This window comes from Pipistrellus hanaki (genome assembly GCF_964339955.1).
Source record: "Pipistrellus hanaki genome assembly, chromosome: 13".
In the NCBI taxonomy this organism is placed as follows: domain Eukaryota; kingdom Metazoa; phylum Chordata; class Mammalia; order Chiroptera; family Vespertilionidae; genus Pipistrellus; species Pipistrellus hanaki.
Window position 1 is genome coordinate 19,171,275 of NC_140515.1, and position 24,333 is coordinate 19,195,607.

Consider the following 24,333-nt stretch of genomic DNA (forward strand, 5'->3'; position numbering starts at 1 on the left):
TCTGTTTTGTTTTTTTCCCTGGAAAATCATCAAAAGTAGCCTTGGCTGGAGAGTTTTCATGGTTTCCTATGGGATTTAGTTCATAGTTTGGCAAGCTTGGAAGGGTGTGTTTGGGTGTGTGTATATTAATGCAGCAAAGATTGGAACAATAGACTGGAAGCGGTATGAAGTTGATGTCCCTTTTCTGTTTTTCAGCACATTTACTTCTCATTGGTTTAGTGATTTCTGTGTGTATGGGAATATGGAGACCTTGGTGCATTTGCCTTTAGCTGTGACTGAAAATAAATGTGACTTCAGTTTTTAATCTGACATAAATACTTTGTTTTTATGGCTTTTTAGGTAATGCTAAGTGTACCTTTTTAGCAACAGGATAGAGCATTTCTGATTTGTCTGTGGTGGGGCTGGTAAATTATAAAATGGACATTCTTTTGTTACCAAGGTTAATTTCTTCTTTCTCTTTAAGGTTCGGATTCCCACGTGTCATGACAAACCTGGGACAACTCAAATAGTGCAGGTAGTGTGCTACTGTGGTAGAATAAACCAGCACATAGAGTCTCTTTAACAGACATTTTAAACTAGCAAATGCAGTCTTGGATTTATGATATAATTCTGAATATTACTGAAATATCCTATTAAATAATATTTTAATGAATTGACAATAAACTTCCTAATGTTTCTCAGATATTTTTCCTGTTCTTTCTCTGGTAGATACTGTTGAGAACTCAGAATTTATACTGTAATTGTGAGGATACGGGGAAAGTAAATATTTTTTTCAGTAAGATTTAATTCTAAAAAGCCTCTTTTAGAGTGGTCAGCAAACTTCTGCTTTTAGCAAACTCAATCAAAAGGATTCTTTAGTTATGATTGCCTTTCATTTTTCTCAAAGCCACATCTGTTCTAGGGTGGAGTTGAATTTTTTCATCTGAGACATTTTAACTACTAGCACTTCCATTGTTCTGTGAATTGAATAAAGCAGTAGGAAAGCTAATTTTGCCTGTTATATATGTCATATAGTATTATGGTAGTATTTCATACAGTTGTGAATTCATCTGGCCATTAAATTAATGCTTTAACCATGTAATCACTGTTTCCTTGATCTTCTGCTATTTTAGGGGAGATGGGTCAGATCCACTTTCTGTGGCTTTTCCTAGAGCAAGAGAATCTTAAAAGATAGGACAGTATGTTTTTTGATCACGAGATAAATAAGTATATTTTAAAAATCAATTTCTGGCTGAAACCATTTGGCTCAGTGGATAGAGCTTTGGTCTGCCAACTGAAAGGTCCCAGGTACGATTCCTGTCAAGGGCATGTACCTTGGTTGCAGGCACATCTCCAGTAGGGGGTGTGCAGGAGGCAACTGATCGATGTTTCTCTTTCATCGATGTTTCTAACTCTATCTCTCTTTCTTCCTCTCTGTAAAAAATCAATAAAATATATATTTTTTAAAATCAATTTCTGTACATTTTAGTGACATCTCTATTTCTTCTTTTCTATCTCTTAGGCAGACACACACATATCTGTTGTTTTATCTACTGTTCATGAAGTGGATCTTTTCAGGTAAAGAGTAAAAAATTTTAACTGCTTTTGTTTTGTGATGTTAAATTTCTTTAGAAAATGAGTGTTTATATATGAAATGTAGAAAAAAACTGGAAAATAATCATGCTTCACCCGGACTGCATATTACAAGCTTTGGTATTGTAATGATGTTAAAAAAAATATAGTACACTTATTCCCTGGCCTGTGTGGCTCAGTTGGTTGGAGCAGCATCTTTACACCACAAGGTTGTAGGTTGGATTTCGGGTCAGAGCGCATATCTAGGTTGCGGGGTTTGATCTCTGTTTGGGGCATGTACGGGAGGCAGCCAATCAATGTTTCTCTTTTTCTCTCTTTCTCCTCCTTCCCTCTCTCTAAACTCAAACATATTCTACAATGAGGATTAAATATTTTTAAATGCACTTATTTTTTTAGAGATGCACTTTTAAGTATTTTGAGGTGAAATGTCATGAGGTTTGTATTTTATTTTAAAGTACTTCAAATAAGAAAAAGTAAATGAAGCAAAAACAGCAAAATGTTAACACAAGATGATACATATAAGGGAGTTCTTAAACTATTATCTTTATTTCTCTGTATGTTTGAAACTTTTCAAAATGCAAAATTAAAAATTAAGTGCAGATAATCTAGCACTTAAAAAATAAAGAAGGAAAAAGTACAATTGTACTTTACACAGAGCAGCCAAGTAAGAATCCTTGAATTGGTGCCTAAGTTCCAGTTCCCAGGTGGTTCTCATGTGGAGCCCAGCTTGAGAAACCACTGTTATAAATGAGCAATTACTAAATATTAATACATATAATCAGAAGTCATGTGAAAGACTTACAGTGAGTTTTGGTTTGATTTTTTTTTGTGTGTGTGTGTGTATATGGGTTGGTTTGTTTTATTTTGTTTTGTGTGGGTGTGAGTGTGTGTGTGTGTGTGTGTGTGTGTGTGTGTGTGTATGTTACCTACATGGAATACTGCTTCAAAGATTATTAGTTTTATATGCTAGTTTTGTTTTATGTACTGGCCCTGGCACAGCCCAGTAACCCTACTTTTGGGTATTTACACAATAAAAATGAAACATACCTACACAAAGACTTGTATACAAGTGTTTATAGCAGCTTTACATACCAGCCTAATATTGTAAATAATGCAAATGTCCATTAACTGGTAAATGGATAAAAAAATGAGATCTGTGCATGTGCATGAAATACTACTCAGGGATTAAGAATGAACTATTGATATTTTATGGATGACTCTCAGAAGCATTATACAGTAGTTAGTGAAATGAGCTAGATTTTTAAAGAGCTACTTACTGAATGATTCCATTTACATAATATTCTGGAAAAGGCAAAACTATAAAAATCAGGCCTTTTATCTTTTTAAAGATTTGATTGATTTTATTTTGAGAGAAAGAGGGAAAAGGAGAGGGGGGAGAGAGTGAAACATTGATGTGAGAGCCTAATATTGATCTGCTGCCTCCTGCATGCCCACTTCCGGGGGTCTAGCCTGCAACCCAAGCATGTGCCCAAACTAGCCTGCAACCCAATCAAATTGACAACCTTTCGGTGGAGGACACACCCAACCAACCAGCCAGGGCTCAATGTGAAGTGTTTAGAATGTTACATGGGAACTTAACAAGTTGGATAAATAACTGTTCCTACTGTGTAAACACCGTTCAGGTGTTTTTTCCCAGTTTTCTTTCACAGTCAGATGCTTTGGGAACTCGTGCTGTTGGGGGAGCCCCTTGTGGTCATGGCCCCATCGCCTTCGGAGTCTTCGGAGACTGTATTGGCCCTTGTTAAGTGAGTACATCCGCTTCTTAATGATGATAGTGGTAGCACTTTCCCATCTGTTATTCACTGGTACACTTATTGCACTGATCCGCACAAAGAAGTTAGTGCTTATTATAGCACCAATTTATAGATGAGAAAATTAATCAGGCTTCATGAAGGCTGGAACCATGTTCTTGTTTTTCTAGCAACAAGCACATTCACTTACTTACACCAGGGATTTCCAACCATGTGCCCAAACACGCAATACCTGACTGTTTAGTCAGGGGTACTGACCTCTTTACCCTACGATTGTCAAATTAAAAAATGACAATAGCCAACACACCTATAGCCATTCGGTGTGAATGAATCAAAATTATACCAGTGCTCCTCCTTTCAGGAGCACGCCCACCCAGCTCCGCTCCTTCCCTTAGGTGCGTTCCCTTCGCCTGTTCCTCTGCTAAGCTTTAAGGTCCCTTCTGTTGCTTCTGTAACTTGTTTCCTGAGCCGCTGCAGCCCCGCTGGCTCACTTCTACTACCTCGGTAACTTCTAAATAAACTTTCTCTTATAACTTGAAGAAAAAAAAATACCCACCTTTTTATTTTTGTCAGAGCAGCAAAAATATATTTTTTGGTATGCCATGGAATTTTAGTAATTAGTTTATGTGTGCCATGAGATGAAAAAAGTTGAAAATCTCTGACATACACAAAGTTGACACCTGAAAAATATTAGGAATGTGAATGGTCAGTGTCTAGTAAAAAGCATATGATAGAATCAGAATTTCACCTTATATTTTGCCCCAAGTCCAATGTTCTTTCAATATGTCCTTTCACATAATATATTTCCATTTGGTTTCTAGTTTCCAGAAATGAGTTTGCCATTTATTGAAATAGATACATTATCCCATTAGGAGTATATTGTGTATATGGATGTTTTATGCTTATTGAGCAGGGTCTTTAATTTCTGTGTCCTTTCTGTTACATGTTCTCGCTCCACAGCTGTATTTCTCCATTGAAGTACTTCAGTGACTTCCGACCTTATTTCACTATTCATGATAGTGAATTCAAAGAATATACTACTCGTACTCAAGCCCCGTAAGTAAACAAAGAAACTTTTTATTAACCAATTACTAACTTTATAAACTGCAGAGTCATTTTTAGTAATAATTTAAAAGTTTAAATTTTGAACTTATTGGCAGACTGATTTTATAAAGTAAGGTTTAAGGAGCTGCTGGTTCCCATTTCCAGAGTCAGCATCTTATTTTCTTTGAATGATTCATTTTATTAGTGGGAGCTATATTGTCATTAATAGCCACCCAACTATACTGTCAGTTCTTTCTTCTTTTCATACTTCAGGATCTCTTGTAGTATCAGTTATCTCTTCTTGCTCTATAATTTCCATTTTCTTCTTCCTCTTCATTGAATTAGCATGTAAACATGAATATTTTTCCTAGTCTGTAAAAGGGGAAAAATTATCTTATTCTTTCTTTTTTAGCTCCTGCTCTATTACTCATCTTTTCATAGCTAAGTTTCTAGAATAACAATGAAAACCTCTCTTTACTCTCTCCTTTTCTTGGTTTCCTGGTTGCTTCTCAGTCCATTGCATGTTGATTTCTCCATCTCAACTGACGTTGTTCTTGCCCAAGTCAGTAAGGCCCTTTTCACTGCTGGACCCTGTGCGTACTGTATTGCCCATTTTCCCTTTCTTATAACAATTAAGCTGTTGACCGTGAAAATATTTTAATCCTGATACCACTCTTACCTGGTTGTCTGGTGGTGCATCTCACTCTCCTGTGCAGACTTTTCTTTCTCTTCCAACCTCTTAGATGTTAGTATTCTTCAGTGTTGTGTTCTGAATTCTGATTTCATACTAATAATTGTTTCTATACTATCTTATCTGTACTCATGACTTCTGTTAACACATATATACCGGGGTCTGAAGTTTATTTTTCTAGTAAAAATCTTTATAAGGTCCAGACCTATATATCCAAATTTTATTTTTTTTAACCACATTTGCTACTTGAACATCTAATGTCACCTAAAACAAAACATGTTTAAACAATTCTTTTTATTTCCTTTCCCCCACCTAATCCCAAGCCTCTTAATATTTTCATGAATACTATTACTTTTTGCTTAGTTATCAAAACCTAAATTGTCATAAATTTCTCCTTAATAGGGTGCACATCAAGTTTTACCAAATTCTGTCAATTCATCATCCTAATCTTTCCAAAGCTCCCTTCCCAGTCCTCCTGTCTGTTTTCATATTGGCTGTTGATTTTTCTCAAACCTCTTCCCCTCCTTATAGGATATCTTCTAAATTTTCCATAGAGTAGCCTTTCTAACATATGTGTACCCCTTCTATAATTTTCGTAACACTGGATACCTCTCATACTCATGAGAACGTAGAATTAGGTGCAGCTAAGCACGGTGCAGTGCATATCCCCACCAAACTCCGGTGCAACGCGTACCCCCACCAAACTCTTCCTTTCCCCTGGGGGTACGCGTACCACATTTTGGGAAACGCTGGCGATAACATCTAAACTTCTTAGCATTTTAACTTGGTACTTAATGATCTGGCCAGCAACTGCCCAGCTACTTTTATTTCTACTTTGTGCTCTAGAAATGCTGAACTATTTGTAGTTCCACAAACAGATCATGATCGCATTTCATTGCTTTGCACATACTACTCATTCTCCTGCAGCATTTTTACTACTCTTATCCATTTGGCAAAGAACTCTAAATCATATCTTTGTGCAAATGTCATCTCTTTGATGAGGCCATCCTTTAATCCCATGGTAGACATAATGTCTCCTGTAATTATTGTACATTTTTTACCATTTTCACTGTTTTATCATTTCTAGCATCATAATTCAGTATGTATCCCTTTTAACTGTGTGCTTTAGAAAAACTATGCCTTTTCATCTTTATATGCTTAGTGCTAAACATGGTGTCTGGCATGTAGTTTATATGTAACTAGAGGCCTGATGCACGAAGATTTGTGTAAGAATGGGCCTTCCTTCCCCTGGCTGCTGGCACTGCCTTTGCTCCAGCCTGGAGCTGCCTTTCGGCCTTCCCATGCTGCCCAGAGGCCCTGAGTGGCTATGGTGGTGTGGCCCTGCCACCAGCCGCTCAGTGCCTGTGTATGCAAATTAACCCACCAGCTTTGTTGGGTTAATTTGCATACTCACTCCTGATTGGCTGGTGGGCGTCACAAAGATACAATTTGCATCTTCCTCTTTTATTAGTGTAGATACATTGAATGAAAGAAAAGATAATTTATTTATGGTTCACTCAAAAGAAATTGTAAACTATTCTTCACTGATGGAACATCCATCTTTTTCTTACCTCATTTTTGTTTTGTTTTTATATAGGCCTTCAGTCATATTAGGAGTAACCAACCCCTTTTTTGCAAAAACACTTCAGCACTGGCCACACATTATTAGAATAGGAGACCTTAAACCAGCAGGTAAAGTATGAACTCGGTGTTCTGCTTTTTAATGTATAATGTGGCTGAGCAGGTTTATTTCTTCCCCTTTGTTTTTACTTTTTGGTTACTTTTTAATTATGCTGATAGCAGTCTTCTTTGAGGCAATCTGAATAAGGGCTTTTGGAGAAGAGCATAACTTCTCAGTAAAATATGCAGGTGTAACCATCATTCCTCCTACCAAAAAAGCGTACTTAGAGTTATAAACATGGAATGAATGATAGCAAAATGAAACCTCAAAAACAAGCTACTTTTTATAAATAGCCCAATTAAAAAGGGATTTCCAATACTTGACTAAGTATTATACATTTCTGTAATACTGATATTGATAAAAGAAGTAATCAAAAGGTTGTGCTTTCCTTAAGAAAATAAGATATATATACCTTGCTCATGGTGGCTTTTTCTTTTTTAAATAAGATAACAAATCCACTTTTACTTGTTTTATTTTCAATAAATTTAAACCCTCACGGAGTACAGCATTATGTGGATTCTGTGGCCAGTGGCCTCAGCAAGAAGATTGCTTCCAAGTTTGGCATGAGCCATGCCACTATTTCCATGAGCATGGTTACCTTTCCCCAGATTACTCAGTTTGCCACCAGAGTCACATGTTGTTCTTGGTTTTGTACATGTAAACATATCTCTTGCCCAGATAGAATTCAGTTTCATTTTGAGCATAAACACCTTTAATTTTAAGAAAACGGCATGCTCACTCTGGTTCCAGAGAGCCTACTTATATCCAGCAGTCATGGCCTTGGAACACAGCCTTCCACACATACTTGTTGTTTTAGAAGTCCTGTTCCCAGCAGGCCTCCACCAGCTCCAAGATGGTGGGAAGAGCCGGGGTAGCTGTTTCAAAAGTGTTTTTAAATGAATACATGAATTCTGCAGTTGGAAGTTTTATACATCTAGATAATTGAATGATACCTCTTACATTTCTCACTGGACATTCCTGAATTTTTCATTTTGTTATGATATTTTGACAGCTAATATTATTGCTCATTGCAGATAAAGATCTGAGAAATCTCTTCAGGCAGGTAAATTGGCCATTTAAAAGACCTAGGACCAAGGGAGAGGAAGGAAAGGCTAGAGAAAGGAAAAGAGAAAGAAAGCCTGTTACATTTCATGTGCGTATGACACTTTTAAGTGTTTATCTTGAGGTATTTTTCTGCCAGGTAAAAGGGTGGTTTAGATTGTAGCTTCTCTAGACCTCAAGGCTAGAACCCCAATGCATATGCTGCAGGAATTGTTTGTTCACGGCAGCCCTGCTCAGGAGTCCTGTTCACCTTTGAATCAGACCTGGGGTTGTGGCATACGCTATCACCACCTGGTGGCAGTGTAAGTTCCTACAATGCAAAAGCAGAGGTGTGTATGTGTGTGGGGGAACCTTTAAATTCTTCTGTATTCTAATTTAGGAGTTATTTTAATTCCATTTACTCTTAACGGATATTTTATGTGTATTGGCACATAAATAATAAAGTTACAAACAGTGCAAGAAAATAAAAAAATTAAATACTTAATACAAATATTTTGAATTACAAGTTGAGTGACAAAGGGAACATTTAAGTAATGACAGACATTAACAAAAGATCAAGTACCTATTGTATGTAATTTACACAAATTTTTTCTGTAATGTTGTAATCAATATTGTCTTTAGCCAGTTTTAAAGTACCAGTTATAAACTCTTAAATATATATATTTTGTTGTTACTAATCCTTACCTGAGGATTTTTTTTTTTTTTTTTAAGAGTGTGGATGGAAGGGGGATAGACAAAGAGAGAAATACCTATGTGAGAGAGACACATCAATTGGTTGCCTTCTGCATATGTCCCAACATGTGCCAGGGATCGAGCCTGCAACTGAAGTATGTGCTCTTGATTGGAATTGAACCCATGACCCTGCAGTCCATCTGATGATAGTCTAGCCACTGAGCCAACTCAGCTAGGGCAAACTTTTTAATATTAATTGATTTTAGGAAGAATACATTAGCTACAATATCCCTGACTAAGTAATAGTCAGCAGATTATTAATCTTATAAAATTCCACTTTTGTGATTTGAAATTTGAATAATTCTAAGAATCTTTCTAATATATCTTTCAGGTGAAATTCCTAAACAGGTTAAAGTGAAAAAATTGAAGAACCTGAAGACTCTGGATTCTAAACCTGGTATTAACTTTTATTAATTTAAAAATATATACATATTGGGCACTTGTTAAAAAAATAAAAACTTACTGCTTACCTTGTTTTCTTCTTAGGAGTTTATACGTCTTATAAGCCATATCTAAATAGAGATGAAGAGATCATAAAGCAATTACAGAAGGTAATTATTTGCTCATATTACTAATTTAAATTTCTTTATTCAGTTATACAATATATAACTAGGCAATTTGTGCTTTATATATATATATAACTAGAGGACTGGTGCACAAAATTCATGCACTGGAGGGCGGGGTGCCTCAGCCCGGCCTGCACCCTCTCTCAGTCTGAAAACTCTCACTTCTTACTGCCCACCTACTCAGTGCTCCTTAGCGTTGCCATGGAGGTGGGAGAGGCTCCCACCACCACTGCTGCAAGCCCAGATTCTGGCTGAGCGACACTCCCCCTGTGGGAGTGCACTGACCACCAGGGGCAGCTCCTGCATTGAGCGTCTGCCCCCTGGTGGTCAGTGCACATCATAGCAACAGGTCGATTTGCCCTAATGGTTGCTTAGGTTTTTATTATATAGATATTGTGAAATGAGGTCTCTCTATTGAATCAATGCTTCCTAAAAATCAGGAGACTACAGTAGCAGCAACTATGGCCACGTACAACTACAAATCAGTGCCAGATACTTGGAAGTTATAGTGAAAAAGTGGACTGTGCCATGAGGTAGCTTAGCATCTAATGCAGCATAGTTAACCTTTTTTAGAAAATATAAATAGCATTGATACAGCAGTTATGAAATAAAAACAGTCTTTGTTGTGAACTGATATTTTTAAGTATGGTGAATAGTTCATATTTTTTTGTAAGGCTTTTTTTCACAGTATATTGTATAATAAATTTTAGATGAAATTACTTCAGGATGAAGTTATAGGTTTTTTGTTTTGTTTTTTAAAGGACTATGGCATATCTTTTTTTTAATATACATATTTTTTATTAATCTTTTACAGAGAGGAAGAGAGAGGGATAGAGAGAAACATCGATGATAGAGAAACATTGATTAGTTACCTCCTGCACACCCCCCACTGGGGATCTAGGGTTTGTTTTATATCAAGTGTTTTATATATATATATATATATATATATATATATATATATATATATATATATATATATGCGTGCGCGCGCACACACATACATATACATACACACACACACACACACACATATATATATATATATACATACATACATATATACATATGTACACACACATACTTTAGAGGTCCAGTGCACAAATTCGTACACGGTTGGAGTCTAGCTAGCCCACCTTGATGGGGGCCCATTGGGCTGGGTTGGTGGGGGCAGTTGTTGGCTTACCAGCCCTGCCCCTGATTGGGGTAACGGGGGGCCAACTGGGGGCAGGGCCAACCAGGGGGAGGGGCCACAGGTGGTTGACCGGCTGGCCCTACCCCCAATTTGGGTGTTGGGGGACAATCTGGGGCTGGGCAGGTGGGGGGAGGGGTGATAAGGGCCCAGGTCAGGCCAGTTGGCTGCCACAGCGCACATTATAGCCACTGGTCATTTTGGTAGTTCTACCGTTCCAGTTGCTGGGCTTTTATATATTTAGATACCATATATGCATATATTTTTTCATGTATCAGTTGAACTCTATAATTACCCATTATTTTATATTCTCTGATACCAGACTTTATATATATATAAATATATATAAATATATATATGGTCCTTATTATTTTCTCTTTTAAGGGTGTTCAACAGAAACGTCCTTCTGAGGCTCAAAGCGTTATTCTGCGACGTTATTTCTTGGAGTTGACACAAAGCTTCATCATTCCATTAGTAAGTTAATATATACATTTGCTTAATTTAATGATTTGTTGAAGAGGATATGAATGTTTTTCCCATCCACCAAAACTTTATCTTAAGGTGTATGTTTTGTCTGCTCATGTGTTTAGTGATGAAAAATAGAGCCCTTGGTGGAAGGGAGTTATGGGGGGAAAAAGAATGACATCTGTAATAATCTCAATAAAGAATATTAAAAATAAAAAATAGAGCCCTTTAGATGCAAGTAAATAACATCCACAGAAAAGCTACTTATATCTGACAAAATAGATTTCAAGATAATGAAAGTCAAAGACAGACACTTTATAATGATAAAGGGGACTCTACATCAAGAAAACATAATATATACCCCCAACCAGGGAGCACCAAAATATTTAAAACAACTCCTCACAGAACTAAAGGAAGGGAGGGAGGGAGGGAGGGAGGGAGGGAGGGAGGGAGGGAGGGAGGGAGGGAGGGAGGGAGGAGAAAGAAAGAAAGAAAGAAAGAAAGAAAGAAAGAAAGAAAGAAAGAAAGAAAGAAAGAAAGAAAGAAAGAAAGAAAGAAAAGAAAGAAAGAGAGAGAAAGAAATATAGGTCTTAAATGAAACACTAGATTAATTGGATATATTGACATTTACAGAACCTTTAATCCTAGGACATCAGAATCTACATTCTTCTCCAATGTACATGGACTATTCTCAAGGATAGTCCATATGTTGGATCATAAAACTAGCATCAACAAATTTAAGGAGATTGAAATTATATCAAGCATATTCTTTGACCATGATGTCTTGAAATTAGAAATACCAGTTAACTGCGAAAAGGAAGTAAAGAAAACTACAAATTCATGGAATTTAAACAACATACTAAAGAAAAGATGAGAACAAAAGATATATAGACAAATGAGAATGACATTACAACATGTCAAAACTTCTGGGATGAAGCAAAAGTAGTAATAAGAGGGAAGTTTATATTGTTAGAAGCATTTCTCAAGAAATAAGAAAAATCTTAAACAACCTAACATCATATCTTGAAGAACAAAGCAACCCAAAGTCAGCAGAAGAAAGGAAATAATAAAAATTAGAACAGAATTGAATGAAATAGAGTACAAAAAGACTATGCAAAAATTAGTAAAATAAAGAGCTGGTTCTTTGAAAAGATTAATTAAATTGACAATCCCCTGGCTAAACTCACTAAGGAAAAAAAGAAAAATACCCATATAAATAAAATGAGAAACTAGAGAGAAGTCAGTATACAGACATCATATATATACAAAAGATCATACTAGAATATTATGAAAGAGTATATGCCACCAAATTTAATAACTTAAAAGAAATGGATACCTTCCTAGAATTATATAACCTTCCTAGACTAAATTATGAAGAATAATTGGAAAATCTAAATAGACCAATCAGTAGTGAGGAAATTGAAACAACCATAAAAAAATCCTCCCCAAAAAAGTCCATGACCAGATGACTTCACCAGTGAATTCTACCAAATGTTCAAAGATTTAAAAGCTGTCCTTCTCTGCCAAAATTGGTTTGGCTCAGTGAATAGAGCGTCGGTCTGCGGGCTGAAAGGTCCCAGGTTCGATCCCAGTCAAGGGCATGTACCTTGGTTGCAGGCACATCCCCGATAGGGGGTGTGCAAGAGGCAGCTGATCGATGATTCTCTCTCATCGATGTTTCTGATTCTCTATCCTTCTTTCTTCCTCTCTGTAAAAGATCAATAAAATATATTTAAAAAAAAAAAAAACTCTTAAAAAAAAATAAATAAAAGCTATCCTTCTCAAACTCCTCTAAAAAATTGAAGAAGAAGCATTATTTCCTAACACATTCTGTGAGACCACTATGATCCTGGTATCAAAACCTGGCAAAGATAACACAAAAAAATAAAAATACAGACCAATATCTTTGATGAACACAGATGCAACAATTTTAAACAAAATACTAGCAAATCGAATATAATACATCTAAAAAATAATGTATCACCATTAAGTGGAGTTCATTTCAGGGGCACAAAGATGGTTCAGCATAATGCACATCTATCAGTGTAATACACCACATTAACAAAAGGAATGATAAATGTCATATGATCTTATCAATAGATGCAGAAAAAGCATTTGATGAGATATAACATCCATTTATGATTAAAACACTAAATATAGGAATAGAAGGAAAGTAAAATACTAAATAAGGAATAGAAGGAAAGTACCTCAACATTATAAAGGCCATCTATGATAAATCCTCAGCTAATAACATACTCAATGGTGAAAAACTGAAAGCTTTTCCTCTAAGAACAGGAATAAGACAAGGATGTCCATTCTCACCACTCTTATTTAACATATTGCTGGAAATCCTAGCCAGAGCAATAAGGCAAGAGAGAAAAATAAAAGGCATTCAAATAGGGAAGGAAGAAGTCAAGCTGTCACTCTTTGCAGACAACATGATTCTGTAGGTAGAAAACCCTGAAGACTCCACCAAAAAACTATTTGAAACGATAAATAGTCAAGTTGTAAGGTACAAAATCAGTGTGCAAAAATCCATTCCCACCCTCTCACAATACAGGACTGCTGATTTTTTTACAGAGAGGAGAGAGAGGGATAGAGAGTTAGAAACATCAATGAGAGAGAATCATCGATCAGCTGCCTCTTGCATAACCCCTACTGGGGATGTGTCCGTAACCAAGGTACATGCCCTTGACCAGAAGTGAACCTGGGACCTTTCAGTCTTCAGGCCAATGCTCCATCCACTGAGCCAAACCAATTTCAGCTAGCATATTACTTTCTTATTGGCTGTGGGCACTGCCATCTTTTAGGGCAGGGCATTCAATTAGCATATTCCATCCTTATTGACTATCAATATACCAAGATGTGGGTTTGATCCCCAGTCAGGGCACATATAAGAAGCAACCAATAAATGCATAAACAACAAATCAATGTTGCTCTTACCCTCTCTTCCTCTCTCTAAAATCTATCAATAAAAAGTGTTTTTATTTTTTTTAAGTGTAGTTCCTTGGATTATCTAAAATTTATATTTTTATTGAAAGTCTGACTTCTAAATTCATTCTGAACTTTATATTCCACTATGGGGAATAATGATGATGTTGATAACCAGATCATATGTTCAAAATCTTGGAAACCTATTTCTTTTAAGATGGTCTATTTAATAAAACGCTTGTGATGACTCTCTGGAACAACTAACTTGATTGATGTTTTTTTCTTGGTTTTAGGAAAGATATGTGGCAAGCTTAATGCCTTTGCAGAAAAGTATTTCTCCATGGAAGGTATAAACATATTAAATTAAATTCCTATTTGAGTTCTCTAACTATAATTAACTTCTTAGAACATAGCACTTTTAATTTTTAAATATAGTATGCCCTTTTTTTTTTATAGAGTCCACCCCAATTAAGACAATTCCTTCCAGAAGAATTTATGAAAACACTTGAGAAAACAGGACCTCAGTTGACCTCTAGAATAAAAGGCGATTGGATTGGACTTTACCGGTTAGTCTTTTTTACCCATCTGTACAGTTTTGTTTTTGAGAAGAAAAAACAAAAAGCTGGACTTGAATTTATATTCTTTTATTAAAAATTACATTGTTTCACATGGTTCTTCCAGCAATAGGTAAGAAAAGTATTGACGAGAGGAAGTAAGTCATAATCAAACTTTGCTGTTTTAAATTTTATTTTTATAGGCATTTCCTAAAATCACCAAATTTTGATGGTTGGTTCAAGACCCGACGGAAGGAAATGACCCAGAAATTGGAGGCACTCCATCTAGAAGCTCTTTGTAAAGAGGTTAGAGAACTGCATGTTTGTGTGATATTAACATTTATTGAAAAAAAAAAAAAAAGATAAAGTTATCCTTAGAAGCTAGGAGGATATAACTAGTAATAGCTAACTCTTGTGCTATATATGTATAAGGAATGTATAAGGAGCTCTATGTGGAAAATCTCTCTTAATTTTCACAACACTTCGTTGAAGTAGGTGTGTTATGATCTGCATTATGGGACACCTGAGGGTTATTAAGTTAAGTGACTTGCTTCTGATCACATTACTGTAAAGTAGGGGAGTTAGCAGTGAGCCAAAATCCACTTGCATTGGCTCATAAGAGCTGACTGTACATCTCTTCCGTGTTCTGCATTCAGTGATCTTAGTAGTTTAAAATTGACTACAGTGGAAGTATTATACCACAGAAATTGGCAAATGCTACAAACCATTTTTTTTGGTTGTTAAATATTTTCCAGCATACCACTGGATGGAGTCAGGATCCAAATTTTTTCCAGCATGCCTTTTTAACCTCTTGCGGTTACTATTAATATTTCCCCCTGTATTTGGACTGACTTTATATTCTATAATATATTACCATACTATTTTAAATTAAGTGAAAAGACAAAGGATAGTCTAATTCTCATTTGTATTTAGTTTGAGGTGAGCTAGCCTCAGTGTTAACTTTCTAATCATAAACTCACAGTGATTGTGATTTTAAGAGGAGTATGATGAAGACAACCATAAATAAGTCCAGTAAGAGCTTATTTGAAGATGTGAAGTTTACATTCAGTATTATATTCATGTTCACAGTTTTCTTCATTTTTTAGCCAATGTTCCTTATAAATTAAAATCTTCACTATTAGTGGGGGTAGGTAGTACTGATTGTACTTTGAATTGCAGTTTTGTTTTTTTATGATTGATCTAAAAGGGCTACCTTAGAAAGAAGGTTCTTACATTTTATTTTACTGACAAATATTCAATAATTGTTCTGGCTAATATTGAAAATTATTTAATTAACAATGTTAGAATATCATGTACAGAATTATTTTTGTGCTGTCATGCTGTATCTGGGATAAATACCCTGTTCTCTTTTTTGTTTCTGTCCTTCTCAGGAGTTTTATCTTTTGAAATAGTGTGGTTTGAAGATGATTTTGAGCACTTAACTGAAATGGGATTTGTTTGTTTTTCTAGGATTTACTTCTCTGGACCCAGAAACACACAGAAGTAGAAACAGTAGACCTTGTATTGAAGCTAAAAAGTAAGCTGGTATGTAGCCGAAACAGCCAAAGATCTGTGAAGATGTTTTCTTCGTATTTGAGGTGATAGTCCATGATGTGACACAGATGTAACCTTTTTATTTATTTTGAATTTTTAATTTATTTTATTTATTTACATCAACTTGTTCCACTTATTTATGCTTCCATTGGCTCATTCTTTTAAATATTTCCCCCATATATTTTTATTGAATTCAGAGAGAGGAAGGAAGAGGGAGAGAGAGAGAGAAATATCAATAACGAGAGAGAATCATCCATTGGTTGCCTCCTGCACACCCCCTCCTGGGAATCGAGCCCACAACCTAGGCATGTACCTTGACCCAGAATCGAACTGTGACTTCCTGGTTTATGAGTAGACAATTAACCACTGAGCAACACCAGCCAGGCCATTGGTACATTCTTGAAGATGCCCTGCTTGGAGATTGAACTTTTATGTATCGGGATGATGCTCTAACCAACTGAACTGCCTGGTTAGAGCACAGACGTTATCTTTTTAAATGAGAGGACTTGAGATTGATAGTAGACTTGATTGAAAATACTTGATATCTGAAGCAGATCATAATGATATCCTTCTGCCTAAGATGGTTCTCTCTCATCTTTGATGTTTCTATCTCTCCCTCTCCCTTCCTCTCTGTGAAATCAATAAAAACATATGGGGAAAAAATTTTTAAAGAATCAACCAGTGAAAGCATAAATAAGTGGAACAACATATCGCTGCTTCTCTAAAGTAAATAAATAAAATAAATTAATAGAAAATAAATAAAAAGGTTACATCTGGGTCACATCATGGACCGTCACCTATATTTTAAAAGTATTTACACGGAGTCTAATGTGCGCTACAAAATTATTGTCACTTATATTAATACCACATGATAGGTGTTACGTATTATCAATTTACATGGAAGTTTTTTATTAAACTCAAACAATATATTGTTTAAATGGCATGTTCTTTTTTTTCACAGTTTCTGTAAATTCTGATTGAAGTGTCCAAATCATTAGACTATTAACAATGTTTATTTAGAAAACATAATGTATTAATACAGACTCAGAGGATAATTTAAATGCTTCCAAATGTTTCTTGTACAGTTGCAGGCTGATCGAGAGCACTTACCTGTGAAACCTGAAACTATGGAAAAGTTACGGGGACACATAGACGCAATTATCTTAGCATTGCCAGAGGACCTACAAAGCATCCTGCTCAAAACAAGCATGACGTGATATTTGCCAGGGTTTTCCAGCCAGAAAGGACTGTGTGTGCATCAGGAAGCATACTGACATTTCACCTGGACGCACAAAGGAGATCTCCTGGAGAAGAAAAGAGCTGCAATGCTAGCTACAGGGTAGAAAGACTATACTGACTTTTTTAGTGCATTATTTTAAAAAATGGCTATCTGTGGTGGTTCCACTTTAATACTGAAACACCGAAATGCATTTCTATATTTTTAATCATGTTTTAAAGTGCTCTTATGAGAGACCTGTGGGACCATCAGTATAAGTGATTCTAAACTGCAGTGCTGGCATTGCAGATTTTTTTTTTAAATTGGTGCTGTTTTGCCCAATCATGTTAAAACTCAGGGGGATATAAAAATAACATTTACACTGGTTACCTTCTTAAGAAGGCAAGGACTGAACTGTCTGACTGTAGTTAGAAGTAACTAATGCTTTTGTAGTGCCTTCCATTGTCGTACATATTTCACAAAATCTAGCTGCTAGTCTTGAAGCTTTTTCTTAATTATGATATGTAATTATATAAGACATACTTTTGCATAATAATTGCTTAAAAACATGTTTTTTGCCTCCCATCATGTTTAGTAGTGGCATGGTATCCTTCCCCCCCCCCCCCCCCAATTGTCATGACATTTCATTATTTTCTATACTATTTTCAAATTTTATTTTATTAGTTTCTACAAAGGCAAGAAGGCATCTAATATTAATTATGGAAGAGTTAATTTCCTCTTACCCTTTACTAATTGGTTTCTGTTTAAGTTAATTAGCTTGGATGTTTTTCAAAAACATTCTAATAATAAATCTCATAATCAGCTATTTTTTTGAACTGAGCTATTCTTATTTCAAAGGCATTAATAAACCTTTTATGTGGTAGTGATTTGAGTGACTATAAGACTGATTTTTCAGCATTATTTGTTTGTTAGGGTTCCCTCCCCTTGAATTTATATTTCTCGGAACACTTTCTCTACTGTGTTTGACATGGGAACTTTACCTGAATCACTGTTTCAGCTATTTTGTTGTTTGTTTCTGTTCTGTTTTGTTTTTACTACCTTGCCAAAAACAGAAGATCATAGTTTGGTTTATTCTACCAAAGTTGTTTGGTTTATGTTTGAATAGGAGTGTCCTGCAAAAGCCAGTATTTTAAGGCACACATGACATAGCACATATGTAAATAGCTGCATCTTGAATTACCGTCTAAGTATCCAAACTGTGTTTGTAAAAGAAATGGCTTTGGAAGCTATCCTTTTCAGTTAATATAACTACTAAGTGCACTCTCTATCCAAGGAAGGCTCTTTTTGTTTGTAACTGTGGTCTTATACAGTCTCTTGAAGCATACCTCAAAGTCATAGAGAGAATATGGCATTTGAAAAAATCATTTGCCTCAGATCATATGAGTTATTTTGTGAAACAATAATTATCCTTATGGAAAAGACAACTGCTTTTAAATTTCATATCTTTCTGGTATAAATGGTCATCTTATTTTTCAAAAGGTGTATTTTAATAATCTCACAATTTATATGCAGTGTGTGACTAGAATTTGAAAGTTGTTAGTGTCATATCAAGGATCTTTTAAATTATACCACTACAGATGTATCATTTCAAGTTTATTTTGCATAGCTAAAGAGTATCAAAGGCTGCCAATTAGCATAATAATTATCTTTATATTTACTGTATTTAACTAAAACCGAACAAATGTTGAAAATCCTATGATACATAACCTGGTTTATCTATTAATTTTGAATTACTTGTAAAAAATAATTTAAAATTTCATTGGGAACCTGAAAGACTGACTGGTCACTTAATTTTTTGTGTGGTTTTCAGAGTTGTTCCCCCACCCTTCCCCCCCTTTTTTTGGGAGACATTGCTAAGATCTAAAATCTGCCATTTAATGTTTATCTCCACCAGCATCAGAAGAAATCACTGCTTCAGGGTGTTAAGTAATGCCTAGTGCCTTCTGTTTTCAGTGATAAAGATATTTTGTGAAGGCATTTATGGTCATTACTCAAAACTGAATTAAAGGCCTTTGATTTTAAAACACTTGAATATCTTGTGTTATTTCTGAGTGAGGTTGGAATGCTTGAAAAAATGCACTGTAAATGAAATGTGTATTATGTGATTCCTTTTACATTCTAAAGTACTTGTTTAAATTCAAATGAAAACCTTCTTCTTGTTCACTTTACTATGAACAGGTGAATAGTCCAGTTTAATAATAGATAGATCAACTAAGTGACCTCATAGTCTTCTTATCAATGTATTGATTATGAAATGTCCTGATGAAAAATGTTTAGCTTAATAATCTAGGTATTGTTAGATTGTCCTTTGCCACCTTTTCTAACTTTAAATCTGAAATTACTTTTATTTCTTCCTTTCTAAAAGTGGCAAGTTATAATACAGTTCTTTGGATTTTTATTTATTTATTAATAATAAAATACATTGGCATGGCCGGTGTGGCTCAGCAGTTGAGCATTGACCCAAGTACTAGGAGGTTGCCAGTTTAATTCCCAGTCAGGGCACATGCCCAGGTTGCAGGCTCGATCACCAGTGGGGGTTTTGCAGGAGACAGCCAAATGATGATGCTCCTCTTTCATCAGTGTTTCTATGTCTCTATCCTTCTCCTTTCCTTTCTCTCTAAAAATCACTAAAAACATTTTGAAATAATAATAAAAAATATATTGGATATCACTCCTTTTTAAAGTTACTGGGTAATATCCTTCAAATGATACTATAAAATGTTTTAGTATATTTAAAAGATATCATTAAAATATTGTCCTTTTATTTTTTCTTTCTCATACCAATTCATTTATTTTTATACACCCAAATTTTACTAACTTGCAAAGATTAGTCCTCTAAAAACAGATAATTGAGTAAGACAGAAAGCTCTAAGTATGGATAAATGTTATTTAAAAAATAAAATATATTCAACAATGACTAAATTTTGAATTATTTGATAATGCTTCATATATCTAAAATATGTTTATATGCCATTTACAACTTGGTTGAATTGTGGTATTATACAAAAAGAAATTAGCACTTGTTAATGAAAGAACATATAGGAAAATTTTCTAATTACAATTTTCTGTTTGTTTGAAATAGATACTAGTTATTTGATACAAGATACAGAATCATGATTCCTAAAATTTTCTTTTAAAAAATATTTTTATTCATTTCAGAGAAGGGAGAGGGAGAGAGAGATATAGAAGCATCAGTGATGAGAAGAACCATTGATTGGCTGCCTCTTGCATGCCCCTCACTGGGAATCAATCAAGCCTGCAACCTGGGTGTGTGCACTGACCAGGAATTGAACTGTGACCTCCTGGTTCATAGGTGGACATTGAACCGCTGAGCCATGCTGGTTGGGCATGATTCCTAAAATTTAACCGATTTTAGAAAAGCAAGTTTTAACTTGATGATTGGTTAATGAAATAGGTTTATGATGTTTATTTTGCAGTAATAACATTGCCTATCACAAGGGCTTCTTAAGGTATACACAAATGTTGAGGGGGAAAAAAGATGGCAGTAGAATTCTAATGTATCCTATTTTCCAGTGCTATTTCTTTGCTTTGAACACCACCAACCTTTCTCTGCTACCCATTACTTGAATGACTTTCTCCAAATTAAGGTTAGTGTTGTCTAGTAATCATAGGTTTCATTCCATTTTACTAGCGTCATTACTAGGCTTGGGTTCTTTTGTTTATTGCCTTCTCATTTATTTTTTTATCATATCATTTCAGCTTAGCCATTAGAAAACTAAACTCTGTGAATCCTTCATCTTATTTCCTGTCTCATGTTTTTTCATAGCCACCAGTCTGAATACATTCTACCTAATAAAGAGGGAATATGCTAATTGACTACCCTGCCCTCAAAGATGGCGGCACCCACAGCCAATAAGGAGGGAATATGCTAATTGCTGCCACACCCTCAAAAATGGTGGCACCCACAGGCATAAGATGGCAGTGCCCAGTCCCCTCAGCCGGCTGGGGCGCCTGCCTCCAGAGTCCCCCAGTCCCCTCAACCCTCCAGCCGCCCAGGGCCGCCTGAGGCTCAGGTACCCAGGGCTGGGGCGCCTGCCTCCAGAGTCCCCCAGTCCCCTCAACCCTCCAGCCGCCCAGGGCCGCCTGAGGCTCAGGTACCCAGGGCTAGCCGAGGCTTGTGTTGCCCGCAGTGGCAGCAGCAGAGGTGTGATGGGGCATCGCCTTCCCCTGATTGCCGGTCGCCTCCTGCCCCTCAGAACTCCCAGACTATGAGCGGGGACAGGTCAGGCTGAGAGACCCCTCTCAGTTGATATTTATACTGATCTTGTATATTGCATTATTTCTCACTAAGTTTTGTTTTAGTGTCATGCTATAAATTCTGATGTTTTATATTTATTTTCATTCAGTTCAGAATACCTTATTTCCTTTTGGATTTCCTTGATCCATGGATTATTTAGAAATGTTATTTACTTATCCAAATAGTTGTATATCTACTAATTAAAAAAAATTTATTTTTAATTTTATTTTTATTGATTTCAAAGAGGAAGGGAGAGGGAAAGAGAGATAGAAACACCAATGATGAGAGAGAATCATTGATCGATGCCTCCTACATGCCATCCACTGGGGATCAAGCCCACAAACCCAGGCATGTGCCCTGACTAGGAACTGTACCATGCATGACCTCTTAGTTCATAGGTCGATGCTCACCCACTGAGCCACACCAGCCAGGTGCCAAAATTTTTTTGTTACTGATTTCTAATTTTATTACACGGTGGCTTGAGAACATACTTATTATGATTTGAATCCTTGTAACTTTATAAAGATTTGTTTTATGGCCCAGGATATGGTTTATCTTGGTAAATGTTCTGGGTACACTTGTGAATAATGTATATTTTGCTGTTGTTGGGTGGAATATTTTATAAAGGTTAGGTCAAGTTTGTTTATGTCCTTGCTGATTTTCTTTTTTTAAAATATATTTTTTTATTTATTTCAGAGAGGAATGGAGAGGGAAAGATAGAAACATCAATGAGAGAAAATCATTGATTGGCTGTCTCCTGCATGCCCCCGACTGGGGATCAAGCCCATAACCCGGCCATTGTGCCCTTGACCAGAATCAAACCCGGGATCCTTCAGTCTGCAGGCTGACACTCTATTCACTGTGCCAAACTGACTAGGGCTGCCCTTGCTGATTTTCTGCCTACTTGCTCTAGTTAGAGGTTAGTAAAATCTTTTGATTATAATTGTAGATTTGTATATACTTTGTTCTGAAATCTACATGGTGTGATTTAGAACTCCAGTTTTCTTTTGACTAGTGTTAGCATGGCATAGCTTTTTCATCACTTTATTCTTAACCTGTTTGTGTCTTTATATTTAAAAATTTTTCTTGTAGGTAACATAGTTCTTGCTTTCTTAACCAATCAGGCAAAATTTGCTTTTTAATTTACACCATTTACAATGAATATGATTAATATGGTTAGATTTGAATCTATTATCTTGCTATGTTTTCTATTTGTCCTATCTTATGTTTATTTCCCTTTTCCTTCTTATCTGATTTATTTTGAACCAATAGAATATTTTTATGATGTCATGTCTCCTTTGTGAGATTACTAGGTATAACACTTCATTATTTTAAGGTTGGTAGTACAATATACATTTTTAACTTACCGGATTACCTCCAGTGATATTATGCCATTTAATGTATAGAATAAGAATGTACAATAGTATACTTTTTCTTTGCAGACTTTATATTATTGTTCATGAGTTTTACATGTTATAAATTCCATAATACATTGTTATTTTTGTTTAATTTTTTAAAGTTTTAAATAGTAAGAAAAGTTCTTGCATATACATTCTTATATTGAACCTTTTCAGTGTTTTTATTTCTCTGCAAAGATCAGTATGGTATAATTTTCCTTAGAGCTGAAGAACTTCATTTAAACATATTTTGTAGTTGAGATTTGCTGACAATGCATTCTTTCAACTTTCGTGGTCTGAAAATATCTTTATTTTGCCTTCTTTTTCAAATGTGTTTTTGCTGGATATATTGGGTCGGCAACTAAGTAATTGCGGATTTTTTAAAGAAAAAGACAATTTTTTCATGGAACTAAATAACTTTATTCTGTAATGTATTGCCCATTTTGATCAATGACCTTTTGCCATCTTTCAGGCAGCATCATAATCCCACGTTCAAAAAACTTCTGGTTTTTATTAGCAAAAAACTGAATCAGGTACGATTTGACATCATCATCATTATTGAAATTTTTACCATTCAAGGAGTTTTGTAAAGATCGAAACAAAAAGTAATCAGATGGTGCAAGGTCAGGACTATATGGTGGATGTGGCAAAACATCTCAACCAAGCTCCATTAATTTTTGCCGAGTGACCAAAGATGTGTGTGGCCTTGCATTGTCATGATGGAATACAACACCTTTTCGATTTGTCAATTCGGGCCTCTTTTCTTCAACTGCATTGTTTAATTTCGTTAGTTGTTCAATGTAGACATAAGAATTGATCGTTCGGTTGGGTGGTAAGAGTTCAAAGTAGACAATTTCTTTGTAATCCCACCAAACTGATAACAAAATCTTCTTTTGATGAATATCAGCTTTTGATGTTGTTTGAGTTGGTTCACCTGGCCTGCTCCACGATCTTTTCCGCTTGATATTGTTGTAAACAACCCATTTTTCATCGCCAGTTATCAGTCGTTTTAAAAATGGATCATTTTCATTACGTTTCTTTAGCAAATCGCAGCTGCTAATGCGTTGCGTTAACTGTTGATTCTTTCAGTTTGTGAGGAACCCATGTATCGAGTTTTTGAACATAGCCAAGTTGTTTTAAGTGATTTTCAATGCATGTATGTGATACATGAAGCTTCTCTGCAATCTCACGTGTTGTACTGTGACAGTCCGAATTGATTATTGCTTTGATTAGGGCGTCGTCAACTTCAACTGGACGACCAGAGCGTTTTTCATCTTTGAGTGAAAAATCACCAGAACGAAATTTGGCAAACCAATTTTGACACTGCCGTTCTTTTAAGACTTCATCACCATAAACAGCACATAACTTTTTATGAGCTTGCGATGCGTTTTTCCCTTTGCGGAAATAAAAAAGCAAAATATGACGAAAATGTTCCTTTTGATTTTCCATATTTCAACGAACGCCAAACGAAAACTACAAAACAGATCAAAAAACTTTTTTTACTGATTAACAGCTGAATAGCCAACTATCAAATAACAAAATGTGTTTTACATTTGTACTACGTCTGCAAACCTAAAAATTCAACTGAAGCCATATATGTGTGAAACCCGCAATTACTTAGTTGCCGA

At 35.5% G+C, this 24,333-nt stretch overlaps 1 protein-coding gene across 2 annotated transcripts in view; it reads left to right on the forward strand.

Annotated features, from left to right (window-relative positions):
* Positions 1-19,076, forward strand: part of DENND6A (DENN domain containing 6A) — a 46,679-nt gene extending 27,603 nt beyond the window's left edge. Inside the window, exons 8-20 of one of the 2 annotated variants that reach the window (XM_084903060.1) lie at positions 464-514; positions 1,502-1,557; positions 3,216-3,338; positions 4,305-4,400; positions 6,677-6,771; positions 8,886-8,951; positions 9,041-9,105; positions 10,694-10,783; positions 13,999-14,052; positions 14,162-14,271; positions 14,463-14,565; positions 15,730-15,804; positions 16,899-19,076. In XM_084903060.1, the coding sequence (XP_084759186.1) occupies positions 464-514; positions 1,502-1,557; positions 3,216-3,338; positions 4,305-4,400; positions 6,677-6,771; positions 8,886-8,951; positions 9,041-9,105; positions 10,694-10,783; positions 13,999-14,052; positions 14,162-14,271; positions 14,463-14,565; positions 15,730-15,804; positions 16,899-17,030 (1,116 nt within the window). In that variant the 3' untranslated portion in view covers positions 17,031-19,076. The remainder of the gene's footprint in view (positions 1-463; positions 515-1,501; positions 1,558-3,215; positions 3,339-4,304; positions 4,401-6,676; positions 6,772-8,885; positions 8,952-9,040; positions 9,106-10,693; positions 10,784-13,998; positions 14,053-14,161; positions 14,272-14,462; positions 14,566-15,729; positions 15,805-16,898) is intronic. The other variant, XM_084903061.1, reaches the window with a different exon arrangement.
* Positions 19,077-24,333: the final 5,257 nt, after the last annotated feature.